This window comes from Zophobas morio, unplaced genomic scaffold (assembly GCF_036711695.1).
Source record: "Zophobas morio isolate AGI-343-1 ecotype UQ-CSIRO unplaced genomic scaffold, CSIRO_AGI_Zmor_V1 ptg000002l, whole genome shotgun sequence".
NCBI lineage: Eukaryota > Metazoa > Arthropoda > Insecta > Coleoptera > Tenebrionidae > Zophobas > Zophobas morio.
The window spans coordinates 2,054,708-2,067,681 of NW_026972107.1; the positions used below are offsets into that span (position 1 = coordinate 2,054,708).

At 40.2% G+C, this 12,974-nt stretch overlaps 1 protein-coding gene across 4 annotated transcripts in view; it reads left to right on the forward strand.

The window, feature by feature from the left end:
• Window positions 1–7,265: 7,265 nt before the first annotated feature.
• The window catches only part of LOC135124013 (titin), a 210,060-nt gene continuing 204,351 nt past the window's right edge, over window positions 7,266–12,974 (forward strand). For all 4 annotated transcript variants that reach the window (XM_064048878.1, XM_064048890.1, XM_064048885.1 and 1 more), the window contains exons 1-2: window positions 7,266–9,662; window positions 12,134–12,386. In XM_064048878.1, the coding sequence (XP_063904948.1) occupies window positions 7,809–9,662; window positions 12,134–12,386 (2,107 nt within the window). In that variant the 5' untranslated portion in view covers window positions 7,266–7,808. The remainder of the gene's footprint in view (window positions 9,663–12,133; window positions 12,387–12,974) is intronic.

Below are 12,974 nucleotides of genomic sequence, written 5' to 3' on the forward strand. Positions count from 1 at the left end.
CAAATAACCGAGAAAATGGCACATTTTGGAATTTTAAAAATTGGTCCGTTTTCGACCGTTTTGGGTGTCATTTTACGCGGAATTTCCTCAGGATCACGATTCCGTATTCGTTTTTGACGTATCTCTTCAAATAAGCGAGAAAATGGCAAAAATTTGAATTTTCAAAATTGGTCCGTTTTCGACCGTTTTGGGTGTCATTTCACGCGGAATTTCCTCAGGATCACGATTCCGTATTCGTTTTTGACGTATCTCTTCAAATAACCGAGAAAATGGCACATTTTGGAATTTTAAAAATTGGTCCGTTTTCGACCGTTTTGGGTGTCATTTCACGCGGAATTTTCTCAGGATCACGATTCCGTATTCGTTTTTGACGTATCTCTTCAAATAACCGAGAAAATGGCACATTTTGGAATTTTAAAAATTGGTCCGTTTTCGACCGTTTTGGGTGTCATTTTACGCGGAATTTCCTCAGGATCACGATTCCGTATTCGTTTTTGACGTATCTCTTCAAATAAGCGAGAAAAATGCACATTTTGGAATTTTAAAAATTGGTCCGTTTTCGACCGTTTTGGGTGTCATTTCACGCGGAATTTCCTCAGGATCACGATTCCGTATTCGTTTTTGACGTATCTCTTCAAATAACCGAGAAAATGGCACATTTTGGAATTTTAAAAATTGGTCCGTTTTCGACCGTTTTGGGTGTCATTTCACGCGGAATTTTCTCAGGATCACGATTCCGTATTCGTTTTTGACGTATCTCTTCAAATAACCGAGAAAATGGCACATTTTGGAATTTTAAAAATTGGTCCGTTTTCAACCGTTTTGGGTGTCATTTTACGCGGAATTTCCTCAGGATCACGATTCCGTATTCGTTTTTGACGTATCTCTTCAAATAAGCGAGAAAAATGCACATTTTGGAATTTTAAAAATTGGTCCGTTTTCGACCGTTTTGGGTGTCATTTCACGCGGAATTTCCTCAGGATCACGATTCCGTATTCGTTTTTGACGTATCTCTTCAAATAACCGAGAAAAATGCACATTTTGGAATTTTAAAAATTGGTCCGTTTTCGACCGTTTTGGGTGTCATTTCACGCGGAATTTCCTCAGGATCACGATTCCGTATTCGTTTTTGACGTATCTCTTCAAATAAGCGAGAAAAATGCAAATTTTGGAATTTTCAAAATTTGTCTGTTTTCGACCGTTTTGGGTGTCATTTCACGCGGAATTTCCTCAGGATCACGATTCCGTATTCGTTTTTGACGTATCTCTTCAAATCAGCGAGAAAAATGCACATTTTGGAATTTTAAAAATTGGTCCGTTTTCGACCGTTTTGGGTGTCATTTCACGCAAAATTTCCTCAGGATCACGATTCCGTATTCGTTTTTGACGTATCTCTTCAAATAACCGAGAAAATGGCACATTTTGGAATTTTAAAAATTGGTCCGTTTTCGACCGTTTTGGGTGTCATTTTACGCGGAATTTCCTCAGGATCACGATTCCGTATTCGTTTTTGACGTATCTCTTCAAATAAGCGAGAAAATGGCAAAAATTTGAATTTTCAAAATTGGTCCGTTTTCGACCGTGTTGGATGTCATTTTACGCGGAATTTCCTCAGGATCACGATTCCGTATTCGTTTTTGACGTATCTCTTCAAATAACCGAGAAAATGGCACATTTTGGAATTTTAAAAATTGGTCCGTTTTCGACCGTTTTGGGTGTCATTTTACGCGGAATTTCCTCAGGATCACGATTCCGTATTCGCTTTTGACGTATCTCTTCAAATAAGCGAGAAAATGGCAAAAATTTGAATTTTCAAAATTGGTCCGTTTTCGACCGTGTTGGATGTCATTTTACGCGGAATTTCCTCAGGATCACGATTCCGTATTCGTTTTTGACGTATCTCTTCAAATAACCGAGAAAATGGCACATTTTGGAATTTTAAAAATTGGTCCGTTTTCGACCGTTTTGGGTGTCATTTTACGCGGAATTTCCTCGGGATCACGATTCCGTATTCGTTTTTGACGTATCTCTTCAAATAAGCGAGAAAATGGCAAAAATTTGAATTTTCAAAATTGGTCCGTTTTCGACCATGTTGGATGTCATTTTACGCGGAATTTCGTCAGGATCACGATTCCGTATTCGTTTTTGACGTATCTCTTCAAATAACCGAGAAAATGGCACATTTTGGAATTTTAAAAATTGGTCCGTTTTCGACCGTTTTGGGTGTCATTTCACGCGGAATTTCCTCAGGATCACGATTCCGTATTCGTTTTTGACGTATCTCTTCAAATAACCGAGAAAATGGCACATTTTGGAATTTTAAAAATTGGTCCGTTTTCGACCGTTTTGGGTGTCATTTCACGCGGAATTTCCTCAGGATCACGATTCCGTATTCGTTTTTGACGTATCTCTTCAAATAACCGAGAAAATGGCACATTTTGGAATTTTAAAAATTGGTCCGTTTTCGACCGTTTTGGGTGTCATTTTACGCGGAATTTCCTCAGGATCACGATTCCGTATTCGTTTTTGACGTATCTCTTCAAATAAGCGAGAAAATGGCAAAAATTTGAATTTTCAAAATTGGTCCGTTTTCGACCGTGTTGGATGTCATTTTACGCGGAATTTCCTCAGGATCACGATTCCGTATTCGTTTTTGACGTATCTCTTCAAATAAGCGAGAAAAATGCAAATTTTGGAATTTTCAAAATTTGTCTGTTTTCGACCGTTTTGGGTGTCATTTCACGCGGAATTTCCTCAGGATCACGATTCCGTATTCGTTTTTGACGTATCTCTTCAAATAAGCGAGAAAAATGCACATTTTGGAATTTTAAAAATTGGTCCGTTTTCGACCGTTTTGGGTGTCATTTCACGCGGAATTTCCTCAGGATCACGATTCCGTATTCGTTTTTGACGTATCTCTTCAAATAACCGAGAAAATGGCACATTTTGGAATTTTAAAAATTGGTCCGTTTTCGACCGTTTTGGGTGTCATTTTACGCGGAATTTCCTCAGGATCACGATTCCGTATTCGTTTTTGACGTATCTCTTCAAATAAGCGAGAAAATGGCAAAAATTTGAATTTTCAAAATTGGTCCGTTTTCGACCGTGTTGGATGTCATTTTACGCGGAATTTCCTCAGGATCACGATTCCGTATTCGTTTTTGACGTATCTCTTCAAATAAGCGAGAAAAATGCAAATTTTGGAATTTTCAAAATTTGTCTGTTTTCGACCGTTTTGGGTGTCATTTCACGCGGAATTTCCTCAGGATCACGATTCCGTATTCGTTTTTGACGTATCTCTTCAAATAAGCGAGAAAAATGCACATTTTGGAATTTTAAAAATTGGTCCGTTTTCGACCGTTTTGGGTGTCATTTCACGCGGAATTTCCTCAGGATCACGATTCCGTATTCGTTTTTGACGTATCTCTTCAAATAACCGAGAAAATGGCACATTTTGGAATTTTAAAAATTGGTCCGTTTTCGACCGTTTTGGGTGTCATTTTACGCGGAATTTCCTCAGGATCACGATTCCGTATTCGTTTTTGACGTATCTCTTCAAATAAGCGAGAAAATGGCAAAAATTTGAATTTTCAAAATTGGTCCGTTTTCGACCGTTTTGGGTGTCATTTCACGCGGAATTTCCTCGGGATCACGATTCCGTATTCGTTTTTGACGTATCTCTTCAAATAACCGAGAAAATGGCACATTTTGGAATTTTAAAAATTGGTCCGTTTTCGACCGTTTTGGGTGTCATTTTACGCGGAATTTCCTCAGGATCACGATTCCGTATTCGTTTTTGACGTATCTCTTCAAATAAGCGAGAAAAATGCACATTTTGGAATTTTAAAAATTGGTCCGTTTTCGACCGTTTTGGGTGTCATTTCACGCGGAATTTTCTCAGGATCACGATTCCGTATTCGTTTTTGACGTATCTCTTCAAATAACCGAGAAAATGGCACATTTTGGAATTTTAAAAATTGGTCCGTTTTCGACCGTTTTGGGTGTCATATTACGCGGAATTTCCTCAGGATCACGATTCCGTATTCGTTTTTGACGTATCTCTTCAAATAACCGAGAAAATGGCACATTTTGGAATTTTAAAAATTGGTCCGTTTTCGACCGTTTTGGGTGTCATTTTACGCGGAATTTCCTCAGGATCACGATTCCGTATTCGTTTTTGACGTATCTCTTCAAATAACCGAGAAAATGGCACATTTTGGAATTTTAAAAATTGGTCCGTTTTCGACCGTTTTGGGTGTCATTTTACGCGGAATTTCCTCAGGATCACGATTCCGTATTCGTTTTTGACGTATCTCTTCAAATAAGCGAGAAAATGGCAAAAATTTGAATTTTCAAAATTGGTCCGTTTTCGACCGTTTTGGGTGTCATTTCACGCGGAATTTCCTCGGGATCACGATTCCGTATTCGTTTTTGACGTATCTCTTCAAATAACCGAGAAAATGGCACATTTTGGAATTTTAAAAATTGGTCCGTTTTCGACCGTTTTGGGTGTCATTTTACGCGGAATTTCCTCAGGATCACGATTCCGTATTCGTTTTTGACGTATCTCTTCAAATAAGCGAGAAAAATGCACATTTTGGAATTTTAAAAATTGGTCCGTTTTCGACCGTTTTGGGTGTCATTTCACGCGGAATTTTCTCAGGATCACGATTCCGTATTCGTTTTTGACGTATCTCTTCAAATAACCGAGAAAATGGCACATTTTGGAATTTTAAAAATTGGTCCGTTTTCGACCGTTTTGGGTGTCATATTACGCGGAATTTCCTCAGGATCACGATTCCGTATTCGTTTTTGACGTATCTCTTCAAATAACCGAGAAAATGGCACATTTTGGAATTTTAAAAATTGGTCCGTTTTCGACCGTTTTGGGTGTCATTTTACGCGGAATTTCCTCAGGATCACGATTCCGTATTCGTTTTTGACGTATCTCTTCAAATAAGCGAGAAAAATGCACATTTTGGAATTTTCAAAATTGGTCCGTTTTCGACCGTTTTGGGTGTCATTTCACGCGGAATTTCCTCAGGATCACGATTCCGTATTCGTTTTTGACGTATCTCTTCAAATAAGCGAGAAAATGGCAAAAATTGGAATTTTCAAAATTGATCCGTTTTCGACCGTGTTGGGTGTCATTTTACGCTGATTTTCCTCAGGATCACGGTTCCGTATTCGTTTTTGACGTATCTCTTCAAATAAGCGAGAAAATGGCAAAAATTGGAATTTTCAAAATTGGTCCGTTTTCGAGCGTGTCGGGTGTCATTTTACGCGGATTTTCCTCAGGATCACGATTCCGTATTCGTTTTTGACGTATCTCTTCAAATAAGCGAGAAAAATGCAAATTTGTCTGCCCCTCATTTTTTTTTCGAATTTTCAAAATTGGTCCGTTTTCGACCATGTTGGGTGTCATTTCACGCGGAATTTCGTCAGAATTCCGATTCCCTATTCACTTTTCACGTATCTCTTCAAATAAGCGAGAAAAATGCAAATTTGTCTGCCCCCCTTTTTTTTCGAATTTTCAAAATTGGTCCGTTTTCGACCGTGTTGGGTGTCATTTCACGCGGAGTTTTTTCAGGATTACGATTCCGTATTCGCCTTTGACGTATCTCTTCAAATAAGCGAGAAAAATGCAAATTTGTCTGCCCCTCTTTCCTTTTCGAATTTTCAAAATTGATCCGTTTTCGACCATGTTGGGTGTCATTTCACGCGGAATTTCCTCAGAATTACGATTCCGTGATCGCTTTTGATGTAGCGCTTCAAATGAAATATCGATTTTTTTTTTTAATTTCTTGAAATTTTTAATAATTCTCATTTCGTACCGATTATTTCGAAAATGTTGCTCCATGACCATCAACACGCTATATTTTTGGAATCAGCATGTCGAGACAACTTTTTTAAAAGTGAAATTTTTTCAATGGCCTTCAAATAACGGAAAAATTTTGAAATTTTTTAAATTTAACCAAAAACATTTTCTTGAATATTTCGAGCTCTAGAACTCGTTTCCTGCTTCGTTTTTTTGATAACTAGAAAGGTTTTTCCATAATTGGTCGTCGAAAAATCGAAATTCTAGAAATTTTCAAAAATTTGCTTTTCATGCCGATTTTTTCGAAAATGTTGCTCTTGGACCTGCTATATTTTTGGAATCAGCATATCGAGATCTACATCCCTGAAGGTTTTCAGAATTTTTAGACAAATTTTTTAAAAGTGAAATTTTTCCAGTGGTCCTCCGTTCTTCAAATTTCGGCCAATTTTTGAAATTTTCGAAACTTAACCAACTACATTTTCTTGTAGATTTCGAACTCTAGAATCTATTTCCGGCCTCGTTTCTTTGACAACTACAATCGCTTTTCCAGAATCCATCGTCGAAAATGTTGCTCCGTGACCATTAAAACGCTATATTTTTGGAATCAGCGTGTCGAGATCTCCGTCCCTGAATTTTTTCACAATTTTAGACAACTTTTTTGAATGTGAAATTTTTTCAATGGTCCCCCCTTCTTCAAATGGAAACTAATTTCGACATGCTGATTCCAAAAATACAGCATGTTTTAGCTTCCGGTGCTGGGCTTAAAAATATTCGTTTTAAAAACTTTTGTTTTAATTCATTCAACGCAAAATTTCAGTGAGCAATTCTGGAAAAATTGTACCAGCCATCAAAGAAATGAAATCAATACCAACTTCTGGAGGTCGAAGTCTTTAAGATGTCTCGTTGAATTTCACAAATTGTGATCTCTGAAAGTCTTTCTTTCTGAAAACTAGTCCTGAAACATTCAGACCCTTTTAGAAAAACAATAAAAGCTTGGAATGAACTGTATAAATAATTCACACACCTGGGTCGCTTTTAGATTTACGTTTTAAATACACTTTTAGTTCAATTACGTTCAACTTTCGCTATCCGCTCCCTCTGGAATAACGGAAACAAGAATTTTAAAGAGACCATTCCACTGCGGCTTCGTGAGTTTAGACATAGGGCGCCATCTCTTTATCTTCAGTTATAGTTCGAGTAGAGAGCTTCTCCGACCTGCTCCATGAGCTGCCGAATTTATATAAACACCGCGATTACCGTAATTAATCCGAGACAATGTTATCAGACAGATAAGCCTCCGCCCGTCCCCCCGCTCCGTTTTGGTCCCGGCCCTCCCAGCGCCCTGCCTTGCCGGCCCCCTAGCCGTCCCCATCCGCTTCCCCTCCTCCTCCGCCAGAGCGCAGCACGTCCCGCGAAATCCCGACTCTTCGCACAGGCTTAAAATGGTGGCCTGTCACAGAAGCAGCACGTATCTAGGGCGGGGAGATTTTCGTTCGGTAGCGATCTAAATACGTGCGTTTAATTTTCGAAAAAAAATCTCCCACGATGTCGAGCGTCCTGGCCGTGCCGTCGGCAGTCCGAAGTGCTCCGGTTCCGCACCCGTGCCTGTGTTCGTACGTGTTTAGCTAATTCCGTGTGTGTATGTGTGTGTGTCATCCTAATCAAAGGTAAACAATAGGTTTTTCGTCTCTGTCCCGCTCGCGGCCGCAGGAAATCTCGCCTCGAAAACACAAAGAAAATGCGCCGTTAGTGCTGTTTGTGTCTGTTTGTTTTAAGATCCCCCGTCTTGAGGGGAAATCGATGGACGGGGCTGCAGGGGGTGTCCTTATCAAAGCAGAAGGCGCAGGTTCCAATCCCGAACGGCACGTTGAATGCCCACCGGCAGGAGCGTGAACGCAGTCCTGCCGCTTTTTGCAGGAATCACCCGTGAAAGTCGACCAGCCTTGGACCGTTAAAGAGAAAGTGCGGGATGCTCATGGAGTAGAGTAGAATGCGAATGTCGGCACAGAAGAAACGGACTGTGGGAGTGATAAGAATGAAACCCGTGCCGGCGAAGAAGAAGGACGGGAAAGCCGAAAAGGACTTCATTTCTGAGACTATCTCGTTCGTGATCAAGGGGAAGTTGACGCCGATCAAGCCCACCTTTGTAGCCAAAAAAGCGGGAATCAGGAAGAAGGCGGCGAAGAAACCTAAGGAGGCGGAGAAGAAGCCCGCGATGAGGAAAGCAAAGAAGGTGGCCGAAACGGCCAAACCCGTCAAGGGAAAGAACATCAAGAAGGCCAAAGTCACGAAAAAGGAGGCAGAACCCAAGAAGGACGTCAAAGACGCGGTTAAGAAACCCAAAGAAACGAAAAAAGTGGCGAACGAAGCCAAGAAAAAGGTGAAGAAGGTGGTCCCGAAGAGGGGCAAGTCCCCTCAGAAACTAGAACCCGCAGACAAAGATAAAGATAAGGAGAAGGAAAAGGAAAAAGAGAGTAAACCCGAAGCAGCGGAAGACGAAAAAGCCGACGACATCAAGACCCGCCAGACCATCGAGAAGCTCCTCAAACAAGCCAACCGCGCTCTCAAGCAGCCCCTCAAGAACAAAAGCACCCTCCAGAAATCAAAAAAACACAAAATCAACAAAAAACCCAAGACCAAACCCGACAATAAACCCAAAGCGGGCAAACCCATCAAGCAGGAACCCAGCGAGAACGCCAAGAAACCCCCGAAGCGAAAAATCCCGGAAAGTTCCGGGGACACCTCCGCGTCCGACGACGTCCCCCTAGACGAACTCCGCACGCCAATCAAAACCGAATCCGAGCAACCCAAATCAAAGAAATTAAAGATAAAAGCGGAGCCGGCTTCCGATGGCGAGAAAGAGAAAAAATCGCGCAAGCCGACGTTAAAAGCCCCGAAGAAAATCCCGACCAAAGCTAATTTAGTCTTAATGAAAAAACGCGTAATAACCGGCGTTAAAGATAAAGTGAAACGTAAGGAGAATCAGCGCTCGAGGAAAATGAAGCTGTTCGGGTTCTGGAACGGGCCGAAGCGGCACCGAGTCGCTTCTTTGAACGCGTTAGCCAAAGTTCACTGCCTCTACGAGAACGAAACTCGGAGTAATCTGCTCGACCCGATCGAGAGCGTCGACAAGAAGGAGATCCTCGAGGATAAGAAAAGCGAAGAGGTGATCCCGTGCACGCGGACGCTGCGCTCGGTGCCGGGGCTGCGCGCCGTGGGCAAGCACTGGGACATGCACGACACCACGTCGAGCTCGGAGGATAACAGCGGCTACGAGAGCACCGGCGACGTGGAGGAGAAACCCAAGCCGAAGGTGAAAAAGGAGGTGAAGAAGACGGAGCCGGTGAAAAAGCCCGAGCAGAAGCGGCGGCGGAACCGGACGGAGTTGATCATGGATTTGAAGGATATGGTGGTGCGGAAGAGGATGGCGAGTTTGAACGCGAGCGCGATTCTCGCGGCGAGCTACTCGGTGGAGAAGAGGGCGTCCAAGAGTCCGAAGAGCGACTCGGAGACGGATTCGAGCGACTACTTCGTCACGGATACTGAGGAGGAGCCGGAGAAGAAGTGCTTCGAGGCGAAGGTGAAGAAGGAGGAGGATAGTAAATTGATTGAAGTGCGGGCGACGCCGAATAAGAAGGTCGCGGTAATTTTGAACCAGGACACGGATGTGACCATCACGGGGGTGTATGTTAACAGCACCACGAGGTCGACGCATCATGAAGGGTATTGCAGCATCGCAGGGATGCAGTACAGGATTTCGGCGACGAGTCATACCCAGACTGCGGCCACTGCCGTGGCTACCGAGACCTTGCTGCAGTCGTCATCCAACAGCACCCAAGAGAATGTGAGTTGACAGGAAAAGGGTGGTATTGATAGCGGTGCTGTCAGACTTGAATTCACGTAATTGTCTAAAGTAAAAGTCGATTGTTAGCCACATTTCTTCGAGAGAGAAAGTTTGGGTTTCTCAATACCTACAAGAATAGAAAACTTAGAAAATCCCCATTATTCGTTCAAGTTTTCACAATCTGTACCCTTACTTAAGTTATTACAAAGTAAAATAAGTGCACATCAGAATGTTGTAAAGTGTATCATTAATTTAGGGGTAGTGCAAAGATCCTTACTTATTCCTGCGTCATTTTTGATTTTTGTTAATGACGTGTAGTGGTTTTAAAAATGACGAAGCTGAAAAGACACAAATTTTAGGTCACCGACAAATAATTTAACAAAATGTGCATGTAAAGATCGCTATTGAATTTGTTATTTTGTCAAAGAACAATGACATAGCTCATTAATACAGGAGTGGTCCAAGGTTTCTTACCTGTACCTCGTCCATTTTTGATTTCTAATAATGACATAAAGTCGTTTTAAAACTGATGAACCTTAAAAACCGTAATAAATAATGATGAATCTTAATAAATTATTTGAATTTGTAAATTTTTCAAAAAACAATGACCATTCAGTTTGAAAAATAGAGACAAATATCTCATTAATACAGGAGTAGTCCAAGGTTCCGTATCTACATTTATGCCATTTTTGGTTTTTATCAATGACGTGAAGCCGTTTTAAAAATGATGAATCTTAAAAAACCTTAATAAATAATGACGAACCTTAATAAATGAGTTCAGAAGACTTAGCCAGATTTATTACATTAACCTTAAAAGACACAAATTTTAGGCATCAAAAAATAATTTAACAAAATGTGGCTATAATAGTGTTCTCCTATTACAGGTCTTGTAAAGATCACTATTGAATTTGTAATTTTGTCAAAGAACAATGACCATTTAGGTTGAAGATTTTGAATAGGGAAAATAGCTCATTAATACAGAAGTACTCCAAGGTTCCTTCGTGTACTTCGTCAATTTTTAATTTCTAACAATGACGTGAGGTCGTTTTAAAAATGATGAACCGCAAAAACCGTAATAAATAATGATGAACCTTAATAAATAGATTCAGAAGATTTAACCAAATTTATTATATTAGCCTTAGAAGACACAAATTTTAGGTCACGGACAAATGAATTAACAAAATGTGTCTACAACACTGATCCCCTAGTTATGGCTGCATGTAAGGATCACTATTGAATTTATAAATTTTTCAAAAAACAATGACGATTCGGTTTGAAAAATTTTGAATAAATGGAGAAAAATAGCTCATTAATGTAGGGGTAGCCCAAGGTTCCTTATTTACATTTATGCCATTTTTGGTTTTTATCAATGACGTGAAGCCGTTTCAAAAATGATGAATCTTAACAACCTTAATAAATAATGACGAACCTTAATAAATGAGTTCAGAAGACTTAGCTAGATACATTACATTAACATGGAAAGACACAAATTTTAGGCATCAAAAAATAATTTAACAAAATGTGGCTATAACAGTGTTCTCCTATTATAGGTCTTGTAAAGATCACTATTGAATTTGTAATTTTGTCAAAGAACAATGACCATTTAGGTTGAAAGATTTTGGATAGAGAAAAATAGCTCATTAATGCAGGAGTACTCCAAGGTTCCTTCCTGTACTTCGTCAATTTTTAATTTCTAACAATGACGTGAGGTAGTTTTAAAAATGATGAACCGCAAAAACCGTAATAAATAATGATGAACCTTAATAAATAGATTCAGAAGACTTAACCAAATTTATTATATTAGCGTTAAAAGACACAAATTTTAGGTCACCGACAAATGATTTAACAAAATGTGTCTACAACACTGAGCCCTAGTTATAGCTGCATGTAAGGACCACTATTGAATTTATAAATTTTTCAAAAAACAATGACCATTCGGTTTGAAAGATTTTGAATAAATGGAGAAAAATAGCTCATTAATACAGGGGTAGTTCAAGGTTCCTTATTTATATTTATGCCAGTTTTGGTTTTTATCAGTGACCTGAAGCCGTTTTAAAATGACGAATCTTAAAAACCTTAATAAATAATGACGAACCTTGATAAATGAGTTCAGAAGACTTAACCAAATTTATTATATAAATGACCATTCAGCTTAAAGGATTTTGAATAAATCGAAAATAATAGTTCATTAATACAGGAGTAGACCAAGGTTCTTACTTGCACCTTTTCCATTTTCGGTTTCTATCAATGACATGAAGTCGTTTTAAAAAAAGACAGATTTTAGGTCACCGACAAACACAACAAAATGTGGCTACAATACTGATCCCCTAGTTCTAGTTGCATGTAAGGATCAATATTGATTAACTCACAACCAACTTGTGAAATCACTAATAAATCCCCAAAAAAAGCTCGGGACCCAATTCGGACCCACTTTGACCTAATTCACCCCGATTAACACTGCTGACTTTCAGAGTAACAGCGACTCGCTGACCTCCTGCAAGTCGTACACCCCTCTGGACGCATTATCCAACATGCAGCCCCCTCCAGGGCCGGGCATCCAGCATGGGGCCCATCAGCACATGGGACCACCTCAGCATGTTCTACCTCTGCCCCAACACCAGCTGTCTCCGAGTAGGCGGCACGGCTGTTCGAGTGCTTTCTCCACCCCACATGCGCCCCCGCCGTACCCCCCACACCACACCGTGGACCCTGGATACCCGCACGGTAAGTCGATAGGGTAGTTGGAAAAAATTCAACTGAATAGCTTTATTGCGCCCGACATTATTATTAATTTTAGATCGTGTTGATTTTACAAATTTATTACACGTGTTGGAGGATTATGTTGTTTATGTAATCAGCGCTTGCCCTTTTCGCCCGATTAAATCCAATAATCAAGTAATGTGGTGATAATGAGTATGTTAATTGATAGCATAATAACTGGATACGTCAGAGTGTGATTAATGTAAATAGTGGGTTAGTTGCATCATACGAATTTGGATAATATTGAAACAGGGGAAGGGTGTTTGAGGGTTCAGGGAACGTTCGGAGGTGAGACACGTTTTCGTTATGAAGATGTTCCTCGACGGTTATGATTAATCGTGCCGATTTGTCGTTAATAGATAACTAATTAATCTTTTTTCGGCTGCGGCTAATCCCGTTCTAAATTGTGGACTCGACTTACAACAAAAATGTAGTGATACAGACGTTATAATTTCAGCAGCAATATTACAGTTTTTTCACATCCTCCTGAAATGCAAACAGCCACTTTACAACTAGCAATTTCCTATCGACTGCTGGCGTGCCTTCAGCAGG